Raw genomic sequence first — 25,381 nt, 5'->3', positions numbered from 1 at the left:
ACTCCCCGGACTCAACTCAGCTTCTCTTCTATTCTTCCAGATGGCATCAAGGATTGGATAATTGGACTGAGTGTTGTTGGAAGTGTTGTTATTGCTGTTCTTGCTGTTGTTCTCGGATTCTTGATCTGGAAGAAATGCCAACATCGTAAGTCACTTAATCTGCCTCCCTTTTTTGACATTAAACTTGTTATAATTCACATTGAATATGTTGAAACATGTGTGATATTTCCATCTACAGCAGTATGCCTCCTTATTAATCAGTCCAATATTCTAGGAATTACATTCATAATGGACAATTTCACACCTCACGATTGACGTCAGCTGCCAAACATTAAGTATCAAGACAGGAAGTCATGTTTTCCTGATGTAGCGAGGAGTTTGTCCGTTCACTTTATATTGAACTCTAACCACAGGGCTGTTTCTGGACATTTTGATGTCTCCAGACATCCACCAGCGCTCCAGAGGGATTGATCTTTACACCATAATCAGGGGTTAAATAGGGAATTTTTAGGAGGGGGGTCCTTGTCTATTGAGGGGTTGGGTGGTTTCTAAAGACCACACTACTGGCCGTTTTCATACAGAGTGTTTCATCAGTAGAAAGTATATAGCCCAACATCACCATTACAAATTTTGTTCAGGGGGTTTACAATCTGTACAGCGATACAACATCCTCTGTCTTCAGACCCTCGATTCAGAAAAGGAAAAACTCCTCCTAAAACATTCCTTAAACAGGGAAAAAATGGAAGAAAACTCAGGAAGAGCAACAGAGGAGGGATCACTCTCCCAGAACAGACACACATGCAATAGATGTGTGTACAGACTAGCAAAATTACAGTATGGGAAAAACAGGATGATTTTATTTTATTTTTGATGAAATTATAGATAAATGATAACAAATATGAGGGATATAGCAGGAGGACATCAGGCAACACCCAGGTGCCACCAAACAGGTAGGACCTGAGTATGACCCTGTTTGTATTAAAGGATTTATTATTGTGTGTTGTTACAGGCAGTCATGACATCAATTGCCCATCTGAGCTTGTGAAAGCTGCAGTTGGAGAGGACGTCACTTTGATGTGTCACCTTGAGCCTGAATGTGATGCGACAGGAGAATCAGTTGAATGGAAATTCAATGATTCCTTTGTCATCATTTACAAAAATAGAGGTTTGTCTCCTGATGGTCAAGCAGAAGAATTCAAAGGCAGAGCAACTCTTGATGTAGAGGAACTGAGCAGAGGGAACCTTACAGTGAAAATCTCATCAGTTGGAATAACTGATGATGGAAACTACACCTGTTCCTGCTCTGTTGGAGGTGGAATCAGCTGCAATGTTCGTGTCATTGTTGGTAATTAATAAGGGCACTAACTCTACATAAGACTACATGCTTTCAGCAAGAAAATGCAGGCAAAAATCCACATGTGGCAGTGTAGTTGATGTAGCTTATCATCACTGATTGATATGGTGGCCCCTAAGGACAAAGTACACAAGAGGGAAGAGTGAAAAATAACATATCATAAAGCAGATGTACTGTCAATTCAAACCCCTGCTTGGCTGTTCCTTCATGTGATCAATCATGTGATCACTTGAAAGCTGTACACAGTTTAAGTTCCCCAACCTCGACTATATTGTAGTTGCCATGCACAGATATTGTAGAAAAAAATAATTTCAAATGTTGGCAGAGGACATTACAAAACATTGCCAATGAATGTAATTTGGGTGCTGCAGTGTTCTGTCTGGAGATACAGTTGCATTATTACTGTCAAGCTGAATTAACTAAGGAAAAACTTCCATTATCTCACACAGAGAATCCAGCGGATCAGGGAGACGGCATGGAGATGGACAATCTGCAGCAACCACAGAACCAACAGGGAGATGATAACATAGCAGGGTAAAAGAGAGGCTCACCATCAGTGATGATATTTGGTTTAGTTGCAGACCATCAACAACACTGAGAGGAAGTTCATCTGCTTCAGTAACTTTGTTAACTGATTCCTCAGCAGTCCATGATCTCCCTAGAAAACTGAACTAAATACATTTCTGAATTTACCAGATAAGATATCTTTTACACTCTAAAAATCACTGAGTTATTTTACCCAGTTTGGGTCAATAGAGCAGCAACACAATACTGAGTTAATGTTACCCAGAAAGCCACTGGAGACAAACAGTTATTCTGACCCAGGTTTAATGTTATTTTTTATTTTTATCATTGGGTTATTCACTCAAACTAAAGCTTGTTAAATTCTATTAACTCTTTTTAAACTTTCATGTTACTGTTTGTTATTGATTGTTCATAACTTGTGTATATTTTGAATGTCATATACACATCATTTTGAACATGAAACAACACATTGGTGACAGTTTTTAGCTAAAGCTTGTTGTGTGTATCACTGGGTCAAAATAACAGATTGCTACTGAGTAAAGTTAACTCACTGTTGTGTGTTTTAGTGTGTAGGTACATTTACTCAAGTACTGTACTTATCTCTCATATTCATGTCTGATCTGTCAGTGTGTAATATGTTGGTTGTGGCTCGTACTGATGAACCTACAGAGAATTATCAGTGACTCTGCAGCTCCTCTCAGCTTTACGGAGCTTTATAGTGAGTTTCAGCTCATTGTTTAACTGTCCAGCTGCAACTTTACTGTTCTGGTTCACTCTCAGCGCTCTCATAGTGTTGTTTTCTGCTGCAGCAGGCAGCTGATTTCAGAGAAAAAGCTCTAAAAACCCCACTGTACACTACCTGCTCAGCACCAAACAGCAAATGCAGTTTTTGAGCCAAGTTTTGGCTCTCACTTCACTCCTGTTATGCACACTGCTGGATATTTTGAAATGAAAATGCTCTGTCTTTGTTTTTGTTTTGTTTTTTACCTCAGAGCAAGTGATGCTAATGCCATACAAAGCGCCTCCAGTGGTGATTCAAATCCTGGTGAGTCTTCACTTTCACTTCTTTTCCTCATAAAATGTTCATTTGAATGTTTTGCAGGTGGAGGCAGCATTAAACCAATTGTGTCCTTGTTAGGTACATGTGGAATTTTCCAGAACACAGAGAAGTCCCCTTTATTTAACATTTAAAAACAGTATATAAATGGTTAATAAATGGATTGAAACACGATAATGTAGTTATAAACAGCTATAAAGACATTTTAAGTATTTTTTATTGTACAGTAATTGTCAACAACTATAATTTTTCCTATGACGACATATTTACATTATTCCAACTGTGTTTAACTATATTGTCATTCATTATCTCTTAATACAGCAGTTTTCAGTCATTAACAGAAGTACTGTTCTTTGTGGTGAGTTATTCTTTTAAGTGGCCCTTCTGCAGGGCGGCCCGTGGCACAGGCCACATAGGTGGTTGTCTAGGGAACCAAACAAATGGGACATGTTTTTCTCTTGTTTTTTTCTTACCGACAGGTTTTCTTGCTTTTATACAGCTTTTCCAAATACGCATTTGTTCAATGAAACAAAGTAGTCACGTGCACATCCACAAAACCTCAGAAAACAATGAAACTAGATACAAGAAGTAAATAAAGAAAAGGGAGCTCTGATTCAGTGTGTCTAGTTTTGTTTCTCTCCTCCATTGACTTGCATTGGTTTTCATCTAGTTTGATTTTCAAATCCTTACTGGTTGGTCAGTTTTCACCTGACAACCATCAACAGTGATACTATATGTGTAACTTGATGTGCTGCCTCAGGCCACCAAACACTCACTCAATGGTACCTTGACCGTCATTTGTCTTTTTGTCCAGAGGACTGGAAGCACTTTGTCTGGGCTAGAGGTTCCATAGTTGTACTTGTAGTGTTACTATTACTACTTATTTCTGAGGCTCCAATCTAAAATCTTGACTAGAGCACCAACATAGTCAGGGCCAGTTCCTCTGAGTGAAATAATTTGCATAATGAAGGTGCAGGAAGTGTTTGAAGAGCATACTTATCTTCATCAAGTTTGTGTTTTCTTAATTTTGATCAGAGGAAAGACAAGCTGTATCCTCCCAAACACATGTATAAAGGTCTCCATCATTTAACTTTTTTCATATCAGAAAAAAGGAGGATTTATGGAGAATTTTAAACTTAATGCAAAGCATGCTGGGAACTATATGCTAATGAGTTAACAATGTTCCTAAATAACTTAATGTGATGAGTTAAGTCAAAGATCCACTGGATGTTTAGTCATCTGAACTCATGATTATAAATTCTGAAAAACGGAAAAACTTCTGAAACAAACTATCTATTATCTAATTACACTGAATTAATATTAACATTAAACTTGTTATATTTCATTTGCTTTGTTTGAATATGTTTAGACGTGTGTGATATGTCCATCTACAGCAGTATACCAACTTATTAATTAGCCTGCAAATCTGAGAATGAAGTATATATTGGACAATTTCACTCATCACAATTTACATCCAATGCCAACGTTTAGTATCAAGGCAGGAAGTGGTATGTTCTTGATGTCATTGAATGTAATTTAGGTTTTGCAGAATTGTCCAGTAGCAGTGTTCTGACTGGAGATGTGGTTGCTTTATTACTGTCAAACTGTATTAACTCAGTAAAAACGTCTGTGATCTCACACAGAGAATCCAGCGGAGGAGGAAGACGACAATGAGACGGAAAATCAAGAGCAACAACAGTCTGAACCCCTACTGCAAAACGAGGGGACCCCGAGACAAAGGAAGTGTCTGAGTTCAGAGGGTCACAGACCAAGGTAAAAAAGTAGTTCACCATCAGTGATGATATTTCTGATGGTACTTACATGTCACAGTTTTTTTATTGATTGTTTACAACTTGTGTATTTGTTGAATGTCATATACACATCGGTTTGTACAAGAAACAATACATTTGTAACAGTTTTTAGCTAAAGCTTGTTGTGTGTAACACTGGGTCAAAATAACAGATTGCTACTGAGTAAAGTTAACTCAGTGTTGTGTGTTTAGAGTGTAAGTACATTTACTCAAGTACTTTAATTAAAGCAGCTATAATCAATATTTTCTATAACTCCACAGTCTGATCTGTCAGTGTGTAATATGATGGTTGTTGCAACAGTGAATTATCAGTGACTCTGTAGCTCCTCTCGGCTTTATGGAGCTTCCAGCGTTTCCGGCTGCAGCAGGCAGCTGTTTTCAGAGAAAAAGCTCTTAAAGTCCACTGAACACTACCTGCTCAGCACTAAACAGCAAACAGACACAGTTAGCTGTAGACTAGCTGGTGAACATAGTGGAGCATATTGAACTTACATTCACCAGGTGGACAGAAACACAACTCCTAATGAATGATAATGTTGCTCCATAACTGCTGGATGTGGAAATAAGCAACTGTTTGCTGACAAGTTCAACATTTAATTTTAAAATCTGATGATGTGTCAGTGTTGTGTTCACTACTTGGACAAAAAATCAGTTCCTGCAAGTTTAAGTACAATATGAAGGTTCTTTACTTGAGTGTTTCCATTTAATGGTTCTTAATACTTCACCACCACAACATTTTAGAGGCATATTTCGTTCTATTTTACTCCACTACATTTATTTGAAAGACATAGTTTTTAGTTACTTTGAAGATAAATATTTTACAATTGCAGACACTTTTATCCAAAGTGACGTACATCTGAGAGTTGATACAACACAAGCAAGGATCTAATCTGGTGAGAACAACGTGAGTAAGTGCCATAAAGCTAAGTTTGAGTCCAATAGGACGTAGGTGCCAACAGGCAGTGCACAGAGTGCATAGAAGCAGGGGTTTTTTTTCCGTCAGTGCAGAGGTGTTGGTGAAAAAGCTGGATCTTCAGTCTTTTCTTAAAGACTGAGAGGGACTCTGCAGATCGGATGGAGTTTAACTCGTTTCACCACCAGGGAACTACAGAAGAGAAGAGTCTGGGTAGTGATTTAGGGTCCTGTTGTGGTGGAGGTACCAGACGTCTTTCATTAGCAGAGCTTAGTGAGCAGAGGGAGTGTAGACCTGGATGAAGGAGTTCAGGTACATGGGAGCTGTTTTAGTTGCTCTTTTGTAAGCGAGTGTCAGAGATTTGAATTTGAATTAGATTTTACACACAAACCATATGATGACTTATAAAAATATGATGTTTAGTTATTTGTAGCCTAATTAGCTCCACCTCAAGTAGTAAAATGCTGCTTAATGCATCAGTAATAATAATAATAATAATAATAATAATAATAATAATAATAATAATAATAATAATAACAACAACAACAACAACAACAGCAACAACAATAATAATAATAATAATAATAATAATAATATACACACACATAATACTTTTGTACTTCTACTGAAGTAAAATTATGAATGAAGGGTTTTTACCTGAAATTGGCTATTTTTATCAGGTGGTGTTTCTTCTTGTATTTAAATAAATGATCTCATTTCTCTTCCCATCAACAGCAATAAGGCTCCTATAGTTATATTTTTTTTTAAATAGACAACATGCCAGATTTAAAGATCCTCTCTAGACATGTTTAAAGACACGTCCAAAATTAAAGCTGCAAGCAGCGTTGAACGGGCCTTCGAACCCTTGCACACGTCGGGGTGTGATGCAGTCCAAGGACTTCTGTCACAGGCATGTAGATGTCTCCAGACCTGGGCCGACAGGTCTGATTTTACAAACATGTAAAGTTTGGTGTGACTGGAGCATGTACAATAAAGTTATAGCAACTTCCTCTGTCATGGCGAAACATCAAATCTCAGTGTGAGGATGAGAATTTTCTGCAGGGTGAGACATGTCTGTCTTGTTCACACCTGTGTCATCAAAAGTATGCAAGTTTTGGGCCCATTCACTTTGATTTCAATAAATAATTTGAAAACTCTTGATGAGTTTGTGTGTAAAAGAAATTCACTTCCTAATTTTCATCAAGTCTATTTTTAGAAAAGTAAAGACTTTTAACCCACATGACCTGGTTAATGTTTGATTGACATGTGTACTGTCAGGTGTGTAGAGACAATAAGTAACTGCAGCTGGACACAGAAAAATACTCACATACTCACCCCCCCCACCCGTCACTCTTCTTGTCAAATCTCCTCATAAATCCTATGACTTTGGCCAAATCTTACATTAAAAATCACATTTTGGTTTGATCTCTCTATGACATTCCTACGGGCTGTGGCGGCCATTTTAGTGACATAGGTGGCGCTCTCGAGCACATTTTGGCTCTCTGGGGGATAATTTTTACATTTTATCAAAATTTTCACCAGACCTGATATGCGTGCCAAATTTGGTGAGTTTTTGAGCATGTTTAGGGGGTCAAATTTAGGTCTGAAGTGACGGATTAATAAAGAAAGAAGAAAGAAAGAAACACAACAGATGCAAGAGCCCCTTTGGGGCTCAGGCCCTAATAATTTGCATTGAACAAGAATTTGTGTCTAATATGTTTTTTCCATGAAAAAGTTCAGTTAACCAGTTAAAAGTTTGAAAAAGGACATCTACTTGTCCTCCCTCTCTGAAAAATTCAGAATCCATGAACATGCAAATATTGTTTACTTCAGAAGTTTTCCTGCTGGATACAAGATGTCTCCTACTTCACTCCATTCTCAGTGTTTGTGTACTGGAGGCTTCAAGTTTTCACTCATACTTATGTGAGTTGCATAACAGACCATGATTGGCTCCAAACTAGCTGTGACGTCACAAATCAGATTTAAGGTGAAGACTGAAAACGTTCCTTCCTCTAGTGTGAAACTCTGCACATACATCATTCTACACAGTGAAGCTCAAACGTCTAAGTGAAGGAACAAAAAGCAAAACACAGTTTTGAGAGCTAAATCTTCTTCACTCTTGTTATGAACACTGCAGAGTATTTTGTAATAAAAGTGTTTTGTCTTTTTTTTTTCCTCAGTGCAAGTGAAGGTGGCCGACTGTCAACCCCCAGTGGTGAACCAAATTCTTGTGAGTCTTCATTTTCACTTCTTTTCCTCATAAAATGCTTATTTGAATGTTTTGCAGGTGGAGGCAGCATTAAGCCAAATGTGTCCTTGTTAGGTAGATGTGGGATTTTCCAGAACACAGAGAAGTTCTCCTTATTTAACATTTAAAAGCAGCACATACATGGTTAATAAGTGGTTTATAATGCACTATAACGTAGTGATAAGTAGATATAAAGACATTTTAAGTGCTTATTAATGCACACAGTATTTGTCAACAATTATATCTTCTCCTCTGAAGACATATTTGATAGTATTACAACTATGGCTGCATCCCAAGTCTCTTAAATTGTATCCACGTTTCCTTCACTTGCGTCTTAGTCCCTCCCACCGTGGATGCAGGAGAGACGCAAGGAAACCAAGCGAGGAGAGAGGAAATGAGGAAATTTGTTTTAAGAGACATGAGACGTCCTCTCCTCTGAAGCATCATGTGAAGCGACGTCCGTTTCTGATGACGGCGACAGCTGATCACAGCTGGATCAGCTGTCAGTCGACTTTAACAGCTGTAGAAACTTCTGATGGAGTTTGTGTCTGTACACATGTTTACTGTGCTGACACTAATAAAGGTTCACAGTTATCACCGCTAGAGCAGCTGTTTCCTCTCTGCAGCCTGTTACCTGTTTAACAAACACCTAAATAACAACCTGCATTCTGCATTTATACTGTGTCCTGCTCAGAGGCACAGGAACCATTTCTACTCACAGAATGCGTTTATACCATTTATTGATTATTTGTATCTGTGTTTTTTGATAATCCTGATAGTGAATTCATTATTTAATTACCCAGAATATGATCAGGGTGTCTTCTGAACACTGGAAAATATGTATTTGGCTAAACATTTCAGGGAAAATGGAAATGATGTAACTCATATCAAACCTGATGCTCAGGAATTTTCAGCCTCTCATGTGACTGAAAGGAAATTACGTTAATGATGTAAAATATAAATGTGTTTAACTGTTATTATGGATAAAATTAAAGTCAGGAAGAGTCTGTCTGTCAGCAAGAAACAGTTTAATGGAGGAAATAATAGATCATGAGAAGAAAAATCTTTCTACTAAATGAAGAAAGTTGTCTATGGTTCTTTTGTTGATCAGACCGACAATTAATAGATTTTAACTATATGATGAATCAGAAAACAAGTAAAGCATAAAACTTGGGAGTGATACACTTAAATTTTAATCTGTAATCTGTCTCCACTTCAATATGAAAATGCAAATCAACAACTTGAGAAACTACCTTGAACAAACAACCTGACAATAAAACACTGGTTTTGTTTCTGCTAAATGACTTAATTAATAAAGACTAATAGAAGAGAACAATGAGATAACAACAATCAGTTCTGTGTATTTGTGTTGTATCATTTCCAGGTGATTTCTTCAAGGTCCAGTCCAATTCTTTTCGTGTCACAGTCAGTCTGGTCGTTGGTTGTTTGGCTGCTGGCATTATGATTATTTTTGCAGTTGTCTTTTTTGGGTGGAAATGGAGCCAAAACATGATCAGTAAGTCACAAATGAATTGCAGTGCTTTGTAAATGTCAACTTTTCTCATAAGGTTTAATGGAAATGGTGATATGAAGTTTTTAATTGTATAAATTTAATTTGGGTTATGTAGAGTACTTACAATAAGTCAAATTGTCACACTTCTTATTTTTATGGCCTGTTGTATCTCATGTTAAACTGACATCAAACTTCCTAAAATGCATGTAAAATTCTTTTATACTTTAATGTCACTGCCTTTATTTTTACACAGAGACCAAGAGAAGCCAGTGGGATGAAACTGAAGGAGGAAATAAGAACTTTTCCGAAAGTAATGACACTGAAATACAGCCTCTAAATGCAGCAGGAACAGAGGGAGTCACAGTAACTCCAACAGTGTCAGAAGGGAACAAGGCAAAAAAAGAAAAGAAGACCAAACATGTAAGCAAATATACAATAGAGTCATTATAGTATAGTATAGTATAGCATTTGATTCACACTTTTTCAGACAGTTTCTCCTGGGAGTAGGGTTGGGTATTTTTTGATTTTTATAATTCTGCTAATTGATTCCAGTTCTTGTTGATTCCCAGTTTCGATTCCAATATGGTATTTCTTTTCATTGCTATGTAGACGACACACAGATATACCTTCCCCTGAGACCTGGTCAGCCAAGAAGCCTCCCTGCTATTGTAGATTGTCTCAGTGATGTCAACTGTTGGATGGCACAAAAGTCCCCCGCATCCAAAAAACCCCATCAGTCTTGGTCCCCTATCCACCTACATGAAGGCTACTGCCAGAAATCTAGGAGTACTATGTGATTGTGATTTAAGTTTCGAACCTCACATTAAAAAAGTTGTCCAGTCCTGCTTCTTCCACATAAGAACCATTTCTAGAATTGAGCCAATGCTCCACCATTCTGACCTTGAAAAAATCATCCACACTTTCATTTTCTCCAGATTAGATTACTGCAACTCCCTCCTTTCCGGCATAACACAAAAATGCCTCCAACTAGTTCAGAACGCAGCAACTCGGCTTCTTACTGGTTTTAATAAACAACATCACATCACCCTGATTCTGGCTTCTCTCCATTGGCTCCCTGTTCATTTTAGAATTGATTGTAAGATTTTACTGATCACTTTTAAAGCATGTCTGGGTCTAGCCCCAAGCTACATAACAGATATGCTGACCCCGTACAAGCCAGCCCGCAGCCTTAGATCCTCAGGTGGGGCCGATCTGGCTGTTCCAAAGTTGAGGCTTAAATCTAAAGGTGACTGTACTTTTGCCATCAGGGCCCCTCGACTTAGGAACAGCCTGCCTGAGGAGATAAGGCTCGCAGAATCAGTAACTTATTTTAAATCACTTCTTAAAACCCATTTTTACAGACTTGGTTTTATGTAAACGTTGTCTTTAGATCATCTTTCTATCATCTTTTAATCTTTTTATTATCTCTCTATTGTTTTTCTTTGTCTTCTACTGCTGTCTTCTTAATGTCAGACTTGTTATTGCTTTCTGTGTTGTGTCTTTGCTTTGCCTGTCAAATCACTTTGTAAACTCTGTTTTTAAAAGGTGCTATATAAATGAAGATATTATTATTATTATTATTATTATTATTATTATTATTATTATTATTATTATTGTTATTATTATTGCAGATATGTAGCACATTTGGGAACTGATAAGCAGAATTGAAATTACCATATTCTTAATGATTCCTTTGGAATCAGAATTTTGGAACCAGTTCTAATTTGGTACCGGTTCTCAATGCCCAACCCTACCTGGGAGACATTCATAGTGTTGTACTCATATGCTCAAACCCTGCTGACTGTCTGACCTCCACAAGGCTGAGCAATCACTGTGAGCAGAGGGTCTAAAAAGTGATGTAAAATTTCTGTTTTTAATTATTTAGATTTCCCTACTTTAATTTTAAAAAATCTCTGTATCTTTCTCCTCAGTCTCAGTTGGAAAGAGATCAAGCTGCACCATCCCAGTCTTCCATCTCTCTGGTAAGTGGTCATGCTAGAAATACAACAGTATACTACAGAAAATAACAAACTCAACAGAGGAAATTCCACAACACAAACATACAGAAACAGATTTGTGCAGCACTGAACACTGACTTTAGGTCACAATGCTTCCTTTATTATCATAGCAGTGTATGATGCTCTTGCTCATGAAGGGACTTAGAAGAGTTTCTCCTACAGAAAAACTCTCTCAATTGTATTAATATCCAAAATCCACAGAAAGGAAAGTCAGTACTCAGACATTCTGATGCACAGCGCTGTGACCTCCATGTTGTCTTGCAGCTGACTGTCTGAACATCAGATTACATATAGTATGATGTATGTATTGTTCGGGTTAGGCAACTTAGACACCTGAGGCCTGTACTACAAAGCAAGTTCAACATACCCAGAATATCTTTTCGTTATCTGGCTCCACTGAACCTTACATTGGCCGCCCAGATAACCAGTACTACGAAGCTGGTTATCAACTAGCTCTGTCAGCTCTGGGTTTTCCAGCTATGAGCGTGATCATGTGAAAGAGGCGGGGTTGTTAATTACAAGCGACATCATCAGAACCATGAATGAAGTACTGAATATGGTATGAGATGAACTGTTGATACCAAGTATCTGCAGATAACTTCTGTTTTAGAAAAAGCCAAAAGTCATATTCAACAAAGTGAAATGTAAACGAACCTGTAATCACACAACAAAATAAGAAGATGTAGGAACATTAGAAATAATTTCCACATATTAAAAGTAGGCTAAGACTTAAAATACATGTAGGTATTATTATATATGACTTAAGTAAAGAGGGACTATTTTTTGCTCTTTATTTGAATGATGAAGAAATCATCTGAATATGTCACATAAAAAAGATGTCAGATGTCAGACTGTTTCTGCTACCAAAGCAAAGAGTGTAAAAGTAGTTAATGACTGATGAGTCTATCTGACCCCAATGTTGCTTTATAATCATGGAGCCAATTAACAGTGTGTGGATTATTTTTCTAATAAAAGACAATATCTTGGTTTTATTTCCAGTTATCATCACACAGTTGTCTCATGTTATTCTGAGCTGCAGTGATGGAATCAGAGTGTAAAATCATCCACACTGTCAGCTGTCATTTTGGGGAGAAAATCAACTTAAACAATTAAAATGCAGTGTAGCGACTACTGGAAACAAAGTAAAAGTCGCTGAGAGGCTGAAGTTGGGTCTTGTTTGCTGTTTGTCTGACACGCTACCAAAAAAGATTCGCTGAGATCAAGAAATAAGTTTGAATAACGTTTATTAATGAAAAGGATCAACTTATTATAACGTGCACAAAATATACTCAAAATAATCACAGAGATCAGGTGTAAAACAGCGGTCAACAAAAAATACAGCGACCCACTCACCCTCTCTCTCTTTCTTACCAGCCGGCATGCAGGTGAACAGGTGCTTGAACTATAGGATATCACCGCCCATATCCATGTGACCTGATTATCAATCATTGTGATAAATAAACCAAAATAACCCAAAATATAAACCACACAAAAATGACTACTTTGCAATTAATTCAAACTAACTTCAAACTCATAAACAATCTCTCTGTTTGTTAGAAGCTGTGTTTTAAAACCAGAGTGGAAATAGAAAGTCTGGAACAATAAAATGTTTCTACTGACATATAAAAATATATGTCACTCTTTTTACTTGTCACTTCATTGTAAGCTCAAGACTTTTGAGCCACCGTCATAGGACTGAAAACCCAGAGTTAATCCCAAATCCTGCTTCGTAGCACAGGCCTCTGGTTAGGGAAAGATCAGTTATTGTTAAATAAAAACTATTAATTAAAATTGTTGGTCTTTAAACTTGTAAACTTTGGTCTCCTCCATGACAGAGAGACTGACTGTCAGTTGTGTTAGATCTCCTCCCACCACCCCGACATCCACACCCTTTCAATCCACCCCTGAACATTGGTACTGGATGTAAATGGATGCTGTTTTGCAGGGCTACATCTGTTGCCTGGGAGGAGGTTCTGCCTTAAAGTCAGAGAACACAAGTCTGGATGGTGTTCTTGCCACAGATTACATGAAAGACTGAAAAATGATTATACAACATGTAGTTCCGACCAAGCGATCTGATTGATCAATCAGACATTTAGAACGTGCTCAAATCAGCATGACAGCACACCTAGCTGTGCTCAAATGAAAAAAGCCTCATCACTAAAAATATCACTCCGCCATTCATCAGAACTACAGACCGTAATGTTGCGTTAACAACAACAGTCATTTCGGGTAGATGACTGGTGGTTGATTTGAATTGCGGAGATATGTGAACCTGGCAAACTTGTTTTTTTTTCTGTTGTCATTTTCAGCTCTTTATTTTATGTACTGTGTTGCTTTGTTAGTGTCTTTCGTTTGTTTTGTTTTGTGGGGATCTGCGGTGAAAACCCAGAGCGGAGTTTTGAGTTGTCTTTCTTTTATGTTTGTGAAACTGGATTGAACTGAACTGATTAGGGGTTGTGGGGAAAACAAAACAGACCCTTTACCGAGTGGATTGAACTCTGAGACTGTGGGACGAGTTACATACGCACACAGACACACACACACACACCAAAAAAACCCTGAACCCTTCTTCACTCTTCATGGTTACCTGACACCCCCGTACACAGCAAAACTTAGCCATTTTCCCTTCAGTTGAGACTATATCTCAGCTTCCACTCTGGCATCCTCCATCAGCTGTGCTGGTGCTGTGGCGCCACTAGCTTAAAAATCTCTGTGAAGTTTGCGGACATGGTAGCTAAATCTGTCCATGGAAAAATTACTTTCTTCAGCGGATATCTTAGTTACAACGAGATTAAGCTAGCAAAGCAGTTTTGTGTTTATATGTGAGGTATTTATTTAGTTTGGGAAATGCCACGATCTCCAGAAAGCATTAGCTGAAGTTGGCTGGCTGAGAGCTGTGGAACAGTAACAGCAATATATCAAGCCTGAGTGTTATTTGTCATAAATTACAAAGGATAAGACAGGGAATTTCAAACAGCAATAGAGAGAGTAAGAAAATGAAAAACTTCCTTTGTTTTCACATTTTCAGAGCTGCAGGATGCCTCATCAGAGGATTTGCCTGGTCTCTCTGTCTGGACAGACTGCCTTCGGTGTTTTGGCTGCCATCCTCCTAACACTTCATCCATGTACAGGTAAATGTAAACAGGTTGTACTAGAATTACAGTAAAAATGTTTGGAAAATTTGTTTTTTCAGCCATAATTTGTTGTTTTGTAAAGAAGACAGGACACTGATTTTTGGTGAGTAACGGTTCTGTTTCTTCCCAGGTCAGTCTCAGGATAAACCGCCTCAGCTGGGAATAGTTGGTGATAACATCATTTTACCATGCTACCTTAAACCTCCCATGGATGCATCTGAAATGTGGTTGGAGTGGGCAAGACCTGACCTGAGCCCAGCGTATGTCCATGTGTGGGAAAAAAATAAAGAAAGACTGGATTTAAAACACTCATCATTTATGGGAAGAACATCACTGTCCATGGAGAAAATGAAGCACGGAGACATTTCACTGAACATTTTCCAAGTGAAACTCTCTGATGAGGGAACATACAGCTGTCTTGTTCCTTCACTGGGTCATGAATCCTTTGTTCAGCTTATTGTAGGTAAGTGCATATGTACTAAATGTTACTGATTCAAATCTCCCGACATGCCAATAGGGTTGATCAGAATCTAACTGTAATTTCAAGTTTCTTTGTTTTTTCTATACATCAATAAAGTCGTTGTTTATATAGTGAAACTCAGATTAATTTCTGGTTTATTGTTTAAGTGTTTCACAGAATCTGCTGCAGTTGCATTGCTGTTCACAGGGAAATGTATTTTTGAAATGTCTTTATTGCTTTTCCACTAGCATCTCACCATTAGGTCAAAATTTCAGTTCATCCAATGCTTTTATTTTTGACCAAATACCTGCAAAATGATATTCCCATTAGCCTCATCTCTAGGCTTATTTTTTGTTTAGTGCTAATTAGCAAATGTTAGCATTTAGCTCAAAGCATCACTGTGCCTACAGCCTCACAGAGCTGCTAGCATGGCTGTAGAAAAAAAAAATACAACAAAGCAGATGTACTGTCAATCCATATCTCTGATTGGCCATTCCTTCATGTGATCAATCATGTGATCACTTGAGAGCTGCTGTAATTTCAGTCATCAAAGAAAACATGTCAGAAAAAGCACTAGAAGAAAATATAGTAACTGTCTTAACATTCTTTATAGTTGTGTTGTTTACCATGTTTGTATCTTTAATGAGCACAGAACAGATTGAATTGTGTGAAAGTGTGTGATGATAAAATGCATGTACAGATTTTTGTGTGTATGTCTTTATTTGTCCTTCCCAACTAATTTAATGTTCTTTTGTGTCATTGCAAATTTAACAAAAGAACCGAGCAACAAATCCGAACATATTGACACCCCCTCACCGGAAAGTAAGTACTGTAACTTCTCAGTTGTTGCAGAAAAAAAAAGATTATTTGCAGTTGTTTACCACATTTGTATCTCTTGTTTTGAGTAAAACATGATTTAGGTTTCATGATACCACTACTCATAGCACAGTAAGAAAACAAGCAATTGTAAAGTGTGATAATGGTTTTGCAGAGAAAGTTCTGCAGCATAGCAAACAAATGCTCTCTTATAAACAATAACAACCTGCAGTGCAGCACCTTAAACTCCCCGGACTCAACTCAGCTTCTCTTCTATTCTTCCAGATGGCAACAAGGATGGGATAATTGGATTGAGTGTTGTTGGAAGTGTTGTTATTGCTGTTCTTGCTGTTGTTCTCGGATTCTTGATCTGGAAGAAATGCCAACATCGTAAGTCTCTTATTTCTGCCTCCCATTTTTGACAACTTGTTAAAAAAAACTTGTTATAATTCAATGGTCTTGTTTTTCTTGGTCTTCTTGTTACTGTTGCTCTTGCTGTCACTGCAGTACACTCGATCTGGGGGAGACATAGAACACTAAGTTACTTATTTCTGCCTCCCATTTTTTACATTAAACTTGTTATAATTCACATTGAATATGTTGAAACATGTGTGATATTTCCATCTACAGCAGTATGCCTCCTTATTTATCAGTTCAGTATTCTAGGAATTACATTCATGATGGACAATTTCACACCTCACGATTAACGTCAGCTGCCAAACGTTTAGTATCAAGACAGGAAGTCGTGTTTTCCTGATGTAGCGAGGAGTTTGTGTCCGTTCACTTTATATTGAACTCTAACCACAGGGCTGTTTCTGGACATTTTGATGTCTCCAGACATCCACCAGCGCTCCAGAGGGATTGATGTTTACATTATAATCAGGGGTTAAATAGGGATTTGTGAGGAGGGGGTCCTTGTCTATTGAGGGGTTGTGTGGTTTCTAAAGACCACGCCATTGGCTGTTTTCATACAGAGTGTTTCATCAGTAGAAAGTATATAGCCCAACATCACCAATCACAAATTAGGTTCAGGGGGTTTACAATCTGTACAGCGATACAACATCCTCTGTCTTCAGACCCTCGAAAAGGAAAGAAAAGGAAAAACTCCTCCTAAAACATCCCTTTAACAGGGAACAAATGGAAGAAAGCTCAGGAAGAGCAACAGAGGAGGGATCCCTCTCCCAGAACAGACACACATGCAATAGATGTGTGTACAGAATAGAGCAAATAGCAAAATTACAGTATGGGAAAAACAGGATGAAAAAATTATAGATAAATGATAACATATATGAGGGATATAGCAGGAGGACATCAGGCAACACCCAGGTGCCACCTAACAGGTAGGACCTGAGTATGACCCTGTTTGTATTAAAGGATTTATTATTGTGTGTTGTTACAGACATTGATTCAAGATTCAGTCATTTATTGCCATATCAACTTTATAGTTGATGGGGAATATTTTCTGTGCTCAGAGATAATAACATAAACATAAACCCAGACAATACATACAAGAAGTGTCCACAAAAAACATAGTGTTACAATTATATTTCAATATTTCATTAATGCAACCATATGTCCCATAACCTCAAAGTGACAAACTAAAGAGCATGTGTTAAAGGAGTTTATACAAGTTTAAACAACCACTGAAGCATTTAGGATGCAGATTTCTTCAGATGTTCTGGTCTTAATACTGCAGAGTCTTCTACCTGAAGGGAAATACTGAACAGGGAGTTGAATTTTAAAACCTTTCCACTGAATGCAGATGTGATATAATTCAGAAATGATGGGGAGTTCACAGTCAATTATTTTTGAGATGTGGGCACGACTCTGCCTAGCAGTTTGTTCTCTTTGGCTGTAGAGTTTTTATATCCTACAGTTATTAAATAAGTGAGCACAGTATGTATTACAGCTTTGTAGAACTGTAATATTGCAACCCTTGACAATTCCTAAACTGCCTTAGAAAGAATAGTCTTTGGTCAGCTTTCTTCTGGATGATGGTGAAGTTGTCTTCTCATTTCAGGGAGTAAAAATACACAAGAGGGAAGAGTGAAAAATAACGTACAATAAAGCAGATGTACTGTCAATCCAAACTCCTGCTTTGCTGTTCCTTCATGTGATCAATCATGTGATCACTTGAGAGCTGTACGCAGTCTTCGTCTTAGACAACCAAGTAGCTCATCTACACCTAAAATACACATAACCATGATCTTTACCTTAAGCAAATGTTTAAGTTCCCTAACCTTGACTATATTGTAGTTGTCATGCACAGATATTGATGAAAAAATCATTACAAATGTTGGCAGAGGACATGACAAAACATTGCCAATGAATGTAATTTGGGTTCTGCAGTGTTCTGTCTGGAGATACAGTTGCTTTATTACTGTCAAACTGAATTAACTAAGGAAAATTTCCATTATCTCACACAGAGAATCCAGCGGCTCCAGGAAACCCAGTGGAGAACATACCACTGAACTAACAGTGAAAGGAAAACCCAGCAGGGTAAAAGAGAATCTCACCATCAGTGATAATATTTGGTTTAGTTACAGACCATCAACAGCACTGAGAGGAAGTTCATCTGCTTTAGTAATCCTGTTAACTGATTCCTCAGCAGTCCATGATCTCCCTAGAAAACTAAACTAAATACATCTCTGAATTTACCAGATAAGATATCTTTTACACTGTAAAATAACTGAGTTATTTTACCCAGTTTGGGTCAATAGAGCAGCAACACAATACTGAGTTTTTACCCAGAAATCCACTGGAGACAAACAGTTATTCTGATCCATCTTTAGTGTCATATTTAATTTTATTGTTGAGTTATTTACTCCTAAAGCTAAAACTAAAGCTTGTTATAATCTGCTCTACTCTGTTACATGTTACTGTTTGTTATTGATTGTTTATAACTTGTATATATTTTGAATGTCATATGCACATCATTTTGTACAAGAAACAACACATTGGTGACAGTTTTTAGCTAAAGCTTGTTGTATGTAACGCTGGGTCAAACTAACAGATTGCTGCTGAGTAAAGTTAACTCAGTGTTGTGTGTTTTAGTGTGTAGGTACATTTACTCAAGTACTGTGCTGAAAGCTCAAGTGCAGAGGTGTTGGTGAAAGAGCTGGATCTTCAGTCTTTTCTTAAAGACTGAGAGGGACTCTGCAGATCGGATGGAGTTTGGTAACTCGTTCCACCATCAGAGAACCACAGAAGAGAAGAGTCTGGGTAGTGATTTAGGGTCCTGTTGTGGTGGAGGTACCAGACGCCTTTCATTAGCAGAGCGTAGTAAGCAGAGGGAGTGTAGACCTGGATGAAGGAGTTCAGGTACATGGGAGCTGTTTTAGTTGCTGTTTTGTAAGCGAATGTCAGAGTTTTGAATTTGAATTAGATTTTACATGCAAACCATATGATGACTTATAAAAATATGATGTTTAGTTGATTGTAGCTGAATTAGCTCCACCTCAAATAACTAATCATTAAAATGCTGCTTAATGCATCAGTAATAATAATAATAATAATAATAATAATAATAATAATAATAATAATAATAATATACACACATATTATGCTTTTATACTTCTACTGAAGTATAATTATGAATGAAGGGTTTTTACCTGAAATTGATTATTTTTATCATGTGGTATTGCTACTTGTATATAAATAAATTATCTCATTTCTATTCCCATCAACAGCACTAAGGCTCCTATAGTTATATTTTTTAAAAACAGACAACATGCCAGATTTAAAGATTAAAGATCCTCTTCTCCCTCATTGAAAAATTCATGATCTATGAATATGCAAATATTGTTTACTTCAGAAGTTTTCCTGCTGGATACAAGATGTCTCCTACTTCACTCCATTCTCAGTGTTTGTGTACTGGAGGCTTCAAGTTTCCACATCACACTTGTTTGAGTTGCATAACGGACCACGATTGGCTCCAAACTATTGGTGATGTCACAAACCAGATTTAAGGTGAACATCTAAAATTCCTTCCTCTAGTGTGAAACTCTGCACATACATCATTCTACAGAGTGAAGCTCAAACTTCTGAGTGAAGGAACAAGAAGCAAAACACATTTCGAGAGCTAAATCTTTAAGTTCACTCTTGTTATGAACAATGCAGGATATCTTGAAATGAAAGTGTTTTGTCTTCATTTTTTACCTCAATGCAAGTGAAGGTGACTGACAGTCTACCTCCAGTGGTGAACCAAATCCTTGTGAGTCCTCATTTTCACTTCTTTTCTTCATAAAATGCTTATTTGAATGTTTTGCAGGTGGAGGCAGCATTAAGCCAAATGTGTCCTTGTTAGGTAGATGTGGGATTTTCCAGAACACAGAGAAGTTCCCCTTATTTAACATTTAAAAGCAGCACATACATGGTTAATAAATGGTTTATAACACACTATAATGTAGTAATAAGCAGATATAAAGACATTTTATATCTTCTCTTATTGTACTTGAGTATTTCCATTCAATGCTACTTAATACTTCTCATTAACTCTATTTCAGAGAGTTATATTATTGTACTTTTACTCAACTTTATTTATCTGACAGTATGACAGTTGTTATTAGATACTTTGTCAGATTAAGAGTTATATTTATTAAATCAGACTTTGAACATTAAATCAGAGGCTTTTTGTTTTGTGACTCCTAACAATAAAGTCCGAGTCTAGTCCAAGAATGTAAAATTATCCAACATTATCCCCAAAAAACATTTCTTTCCTCTCCCATTAATCATCTCATGACCCCTCAGATTTATCTGCTGACCCTTTGTAGGGGCCCGACCCCTAGGTTGGGAACCACTGGACTAAACTAGCTAACTGTATATAAAGTAGTTGAAACTAGCTCCACCTCCAGCAGCTACAACAGTAACATGCTGCTCTAACACTGATGCTTCACTGTTAATAATCTAATGATGTCATATATTCAGTCCGTCCTCACAAGACAAACAACAGTATAGGTCTAAAATTCAGGCCGGTAAAAATGACTAATAGTTACGTTTATGCAGTCTAGCAGTTGTGGTAGTTATGAGCCGGGGAAGTGACGCTGTTCAGGTGATGTCAATATGTGACTTCCTTATCAGGAGGTGGGGGTAGGGGGATGGTTAGAAGATGGCTGAAGGAGACCACTGGTCACCTCCACTTCCAACCAAGCATCTTTCACCGTGAAAGATATTGCGAGTGGCCGCGGTTGGGTGTCTTAACCTTAACCAAGTGTTTTTTGACTAAACCTAACCAGACCTTAACCACAGCGTTGTCACACTATAAAACACCATTTGTTCCTCTGGGTGATTCTTCTAGTCCCTCTCCGTCCTCTAGAGGGCGCTGAAAACACTAATATGTCTTTTTGGAAATAGACCTATTCTGTCTTTTTGACATGAGGATGTGTTGCCTATATAACAATATATCAGTCAGAGGGAACACTTTACTGCAGGACATCTTTTAATACTTTTCATTACATTTTGTTGATAATACTCAACTTGCCTCCAGTCTCTTGCTGGATATCTTTTGGATTTTTATTGTTTTGTTTGTTTATGAGCTCTCTGTATCAAACCTCCACAGAACACCAAGACTGAGACCAACAGTTCCATGGACACAACTGTGATGGGAGTTTATACAGTCGGAGGATGTGGAGCCTGAAGATTACAAAGAGGACGATGGCCCTTAGTTTTTTGTGGAACGTTTCACTTTTTGTGCTCTGCTGTTTGGACTAATATTGGCTTTTAACCTAAATTACCCACCAAAATACAAATCTTGTTGAGAAAAATTGACTATTTCTGAAAAACAATGGCATACTGAGGCCTTGACCTTTAAAAGAAACTACACAGTAATTTTTTTAATTTATTTTTTTTGCTTTGTACACATAATCCCATTTTGTTGGCATAGTATTTTTCAAAAAAATGCACATAACTTAAAAAAAACAACACTTTTTCTGCTTAAAGTAATCTAGTCCCTCCCTGACTGTGATGTAATAAAAAGGAAAAGGACTGTGGTAAATTTGGTATGTTGAACTTCCAACTGTGGTAGAAGCAGTCTGGTCATCAATTTCATGGTTTTCTTTTTTTTTTTTAAATCAGGATTTCTTCCCTTTTTTAATCAGCTTTATTATTTTTTTGTTTTCACTATCATACCTTCTTTTTTAAGAGATCTTACTGTATATGTACTTACCAAGCAGTGGTTGTTTTTGTGTTTCCCTTTTTTTATTTGTTTTGCACCTCACATTAGACAATGCATTCATATACTTTCAAACACCACTGATACTGACTTCCACACCCCATTGCAATTATTTTTATATACTTTAATAACTTTTTTTATCGCTGAGTTTGGGTGTGTGTCTCCTTCTTTTGTTGTGGCCTGCAAGCCAGTCATAACAATGTCAACATGCAAAAGTGTATTGCATGTACTACCAACAACCACAGCAAATGTTTTTTTATGATGATGAGGTTAAGTTTTAATTTGTGTTGTGTTCTCTTGATTTTAGCTTCATAGTAAATCTTCAATTATTACTTTCATTGTTTCAGTGTTTTGTGGACTTTGTCACCATGAAACTGACTGTGCAAGACCTGATATCATTTTGTTATTATGAGAATAAATGACTAATTGGAGCCAAAAGTGACAGTTTGTGTCTCATTCATCACACTTCACATCACTTTTAGGTGGGTTTTTTTTAGTCCACAGGAAGTTTCCAAAATTCAAGTATTTCAGGGCAAGAATTACAAGAAACACACATCCTCTTTAACTTCAAATCTCTGTACAACATATGTTTTATAGGATGTATTCTGAGAAAACCAAAAGGAAAGGAAAACGGGAAATGAATTATGTTCAATTCATAAGGAACAAGCAAATGAAACCTCCTGATTCAACCCATTGGGAATGAGGGTGTTCAGGGAGTGTATCCAATACGTCTCCCCCTGCAGAGGGATTCTGTCTCTGTTGCCACCTCTCTGTGGCATATTCATGGTTTTAATGTCTATGTAATGTAAGTCACACAAACTATGGTTATGGCTGTTAAAATGCCTCACCACTGATGATTCATCGTCAAGATTGCGGATGGAACATTTATGTTCACAGAGCCTGGTTTTTAACACATTTTGTTTTACCAACATAATATAAATTGCATGGACATTAACCCTTAATCATAGAATAACAATGTACACAGTTATGGCGGACCCTCTTAAGATGATTATCCAGTAATGTCTCTTCATACCCCCTAAACTTAAATTGATCACACAGGATTTCAGCATGTGACTCAAAAGACTCAAAATACAAATGTGTCTGATCCTCAGTAGCTGACTACACAGTAGACTTCTTTTTAATGCTGGCAAGTAGAAAGTGCTAAAATGCAAAAAAGTATGTCTGTCAGTTTGTATAGAGGTTCCCACTTTTTTCACCAAAATATCCAAAAAAGAAAAATGTTCAAGGTCAAAGCACAATGTGAAATTAATCGATTCCTTCCTTGGATTCATGAAAGCATGGAACTCTTTTAATATAAGAATACAATAATACTTAATGAACTTAAAATAGGGGTTATGATTATAAATCAAATCTAACTCAAACTTCCCCATAAACTAATTTGCATAATTTGGAGCCACCAGTGAGCCCATGGCTGAGCCCTGATGTTGGAGATAATATTGGTCCTGAAACCTAAAATAATTCTTCGTCAATACTTCCTTGGTTAAAGATACAAAAATTCCATAGTGAGATGTGATTTAGTTCTTAGATTCAAAAAATAATTCAGAGCTTCTAGACCATCTTTGTGAGGTATACTGGGGTACAAACTGGAGACATCCATAGTGCGTAAAAGACCATTAGACTCCACATTACAATCTTTCACTTTATTCAAAAAGTCTGTAGTGTCTTTAAGATATGAGGGCAATGCATGTACCAAGTCTATGATATGAAAGTCAACATACTGAGAGAGCGGCTTTAGAGATCCATTACTAGATACAATCGGCCAACCTGGAGGATGTAACAAGTCTTCATGAATTTTAGGAAGAGTTTATATAACCGGTTGTATTGGGTTGTCTTGAACCATGTATTTGTATTCATCCTCACAGATTTGTATCTCTCATGAAGTCTGTTTCAAGACAGTCTTGATTTCATCACCAAACTTTAAAGTGGGGTCTGTATGTAGATGTTTATACACATCCCTGTCACTTAATTGTCTTCCAAGTTCTTTTTTGTATGAAGTTTTATCCTGAACCACAATTGCCTGACCTTTGTCTGCATGGCATCATTATTCTTTAACTCAGCTACAGCTTTTCTCTCTGACTCTAAAAGGTTAGAAGGCAAAGTTTTTTGTAGTCGACAAAAGGTTTCCACTGATGGGTTATTTACCTGTGGTGTACTTTTAGGTTTAAACACTTTTTTACCAGTGGAGACAGGTTGTGACTTTCTCATGGTCTGATAAGACACAGAGTTCCTGACAGAATCCTTCATATAGAAAGTCCTCAATTTTATGGCTCTGAAAAACTGAAATAGATCCACTATTGTAGTGAAGGAATCTACTTTTTTAGAGGGAACAAATGACAGATCACATGATAACAAACTACATTGATCATTACTTTGCTCATGACTGGAAATTATAATCACGTTGGATCCTCCATTGGGAAACCCTTGGGTGGGGCCTTTTTTTCCTCCTGCCCGTTTTCCTTCCCCTCCTATTGGAGGTGGTGATGTCTGGGTTGGGCTTTCTTCTTGAACATAAAAAATGCAGACCTGAAGACAAATGAACGTGTTGCTGTCTCCTGTTTTTTGTGACTGACAGTAAACCACTGTACCATTATTGTCTCTGATGTAGTCAGACAGATAAACTGATTCAGATAAACACTAGACAGGGGTGTGCGTGATGGAACTAGGTAAATACTAAATAAATAAAATACATTTCTGGAATACAGGTGCACACTGAGATTCCACTAAGTTATAGACCTTTTACACAGAAATGTGTTATTTTCATTTCATTTCTGTCATGCTTACACCCTACTCCTCATCCTGTCTGTCTCCTGTGATCTGATAACAGGCTGCAGGTTCAGTAAATCCAGATTTCTTTAGTTCTGTCTTTCTCTGTCTGATATCAGTGCAGTTCAAGTTCATTCAGTTGCTGAAGAACAATGAGGCAGCATGTGGAGCAGCAGGACTGATTGATATTTTGTGAATGTATTAATGTATTTTATATGTGATGATATGTTTTCTTGGTAAAAGCAGAGTCACCGACGGCAGGATGAAGTAGCTGCAGCTGGAGCTACAGAAACAACAGACACCTGTTCATCCTCCTCTGATCATCACCTCTGATCCTCCAGGTCTGATGGCTCAAGGATGAGGACAGCACACTGGGTGAGTGCATAGTTTCAGTTCGGCATCATGCTTTTTCCTCAGCTGATCTTTACTGATGAGTGCCAGTAATCTCACTGGGTTGTGAATATTTTCTTTACAGTCACCAGAGACGCAGCCTGATCTGAACTGAGAGGTTCTCTGTGATCACAGCGAATGGATACGTCTATAACCCTGTGAACTCATCAGGAGATCTGGATCAATA

General features: G+C 37.4%; 1 protein-coding gene across 1 annotated transcript; it reads left to right on the top strand.

Annotated features, from left to right (window-relative positions):
- Positions 1 to 9,297: 9,297 nt before the first annotated feature.
- Positions 9,298 to 21,486, top strand: LOC121889986. The gene is made up of 8 exons (XM_042402233.1): positions 9,298 to 9,305; positions 9,385 to 9,423; positions 9,674 to 9,840; positions 11,352 to 11,402; positions 14,470 to 14,572; positions 14,706 to 14,835; positions 18,278 to 18,350; positions 21,409 to 21,486. Exons 2-8 carry the CDS (start codon positions 9,417 to 9,419, stop codon positions 21,484 to 21,486), a joined length of 609 nt encoding a protein of 202 aa, XP_042258167.1. The 5' UTR covers positions 9,298 to 9,305; positions 9,385 to 9,416.
- The last annotated feature ends 3,895 nt before the right edge of the window (positions 21,487 to 25,381 follow it).

The sequence above is a fragment of the Thunnus maccoyii genome, chromosome 22 (genome assembly GCF_910596095.1).
Source record: "Thunnus maccoyii chromosome 22, fThuMac1.1, whole genome shotgun sequence".
NCBI classification, from domain to species: Eukaryota; Metazoa; Chordata; class Actinopteri; order Scombriformes; family Scombridae; genus Thunnus; species Thunnus maccoyii.
This window is presented reverse-complemented; position numbering and strand designations above follow the sequence as displayed.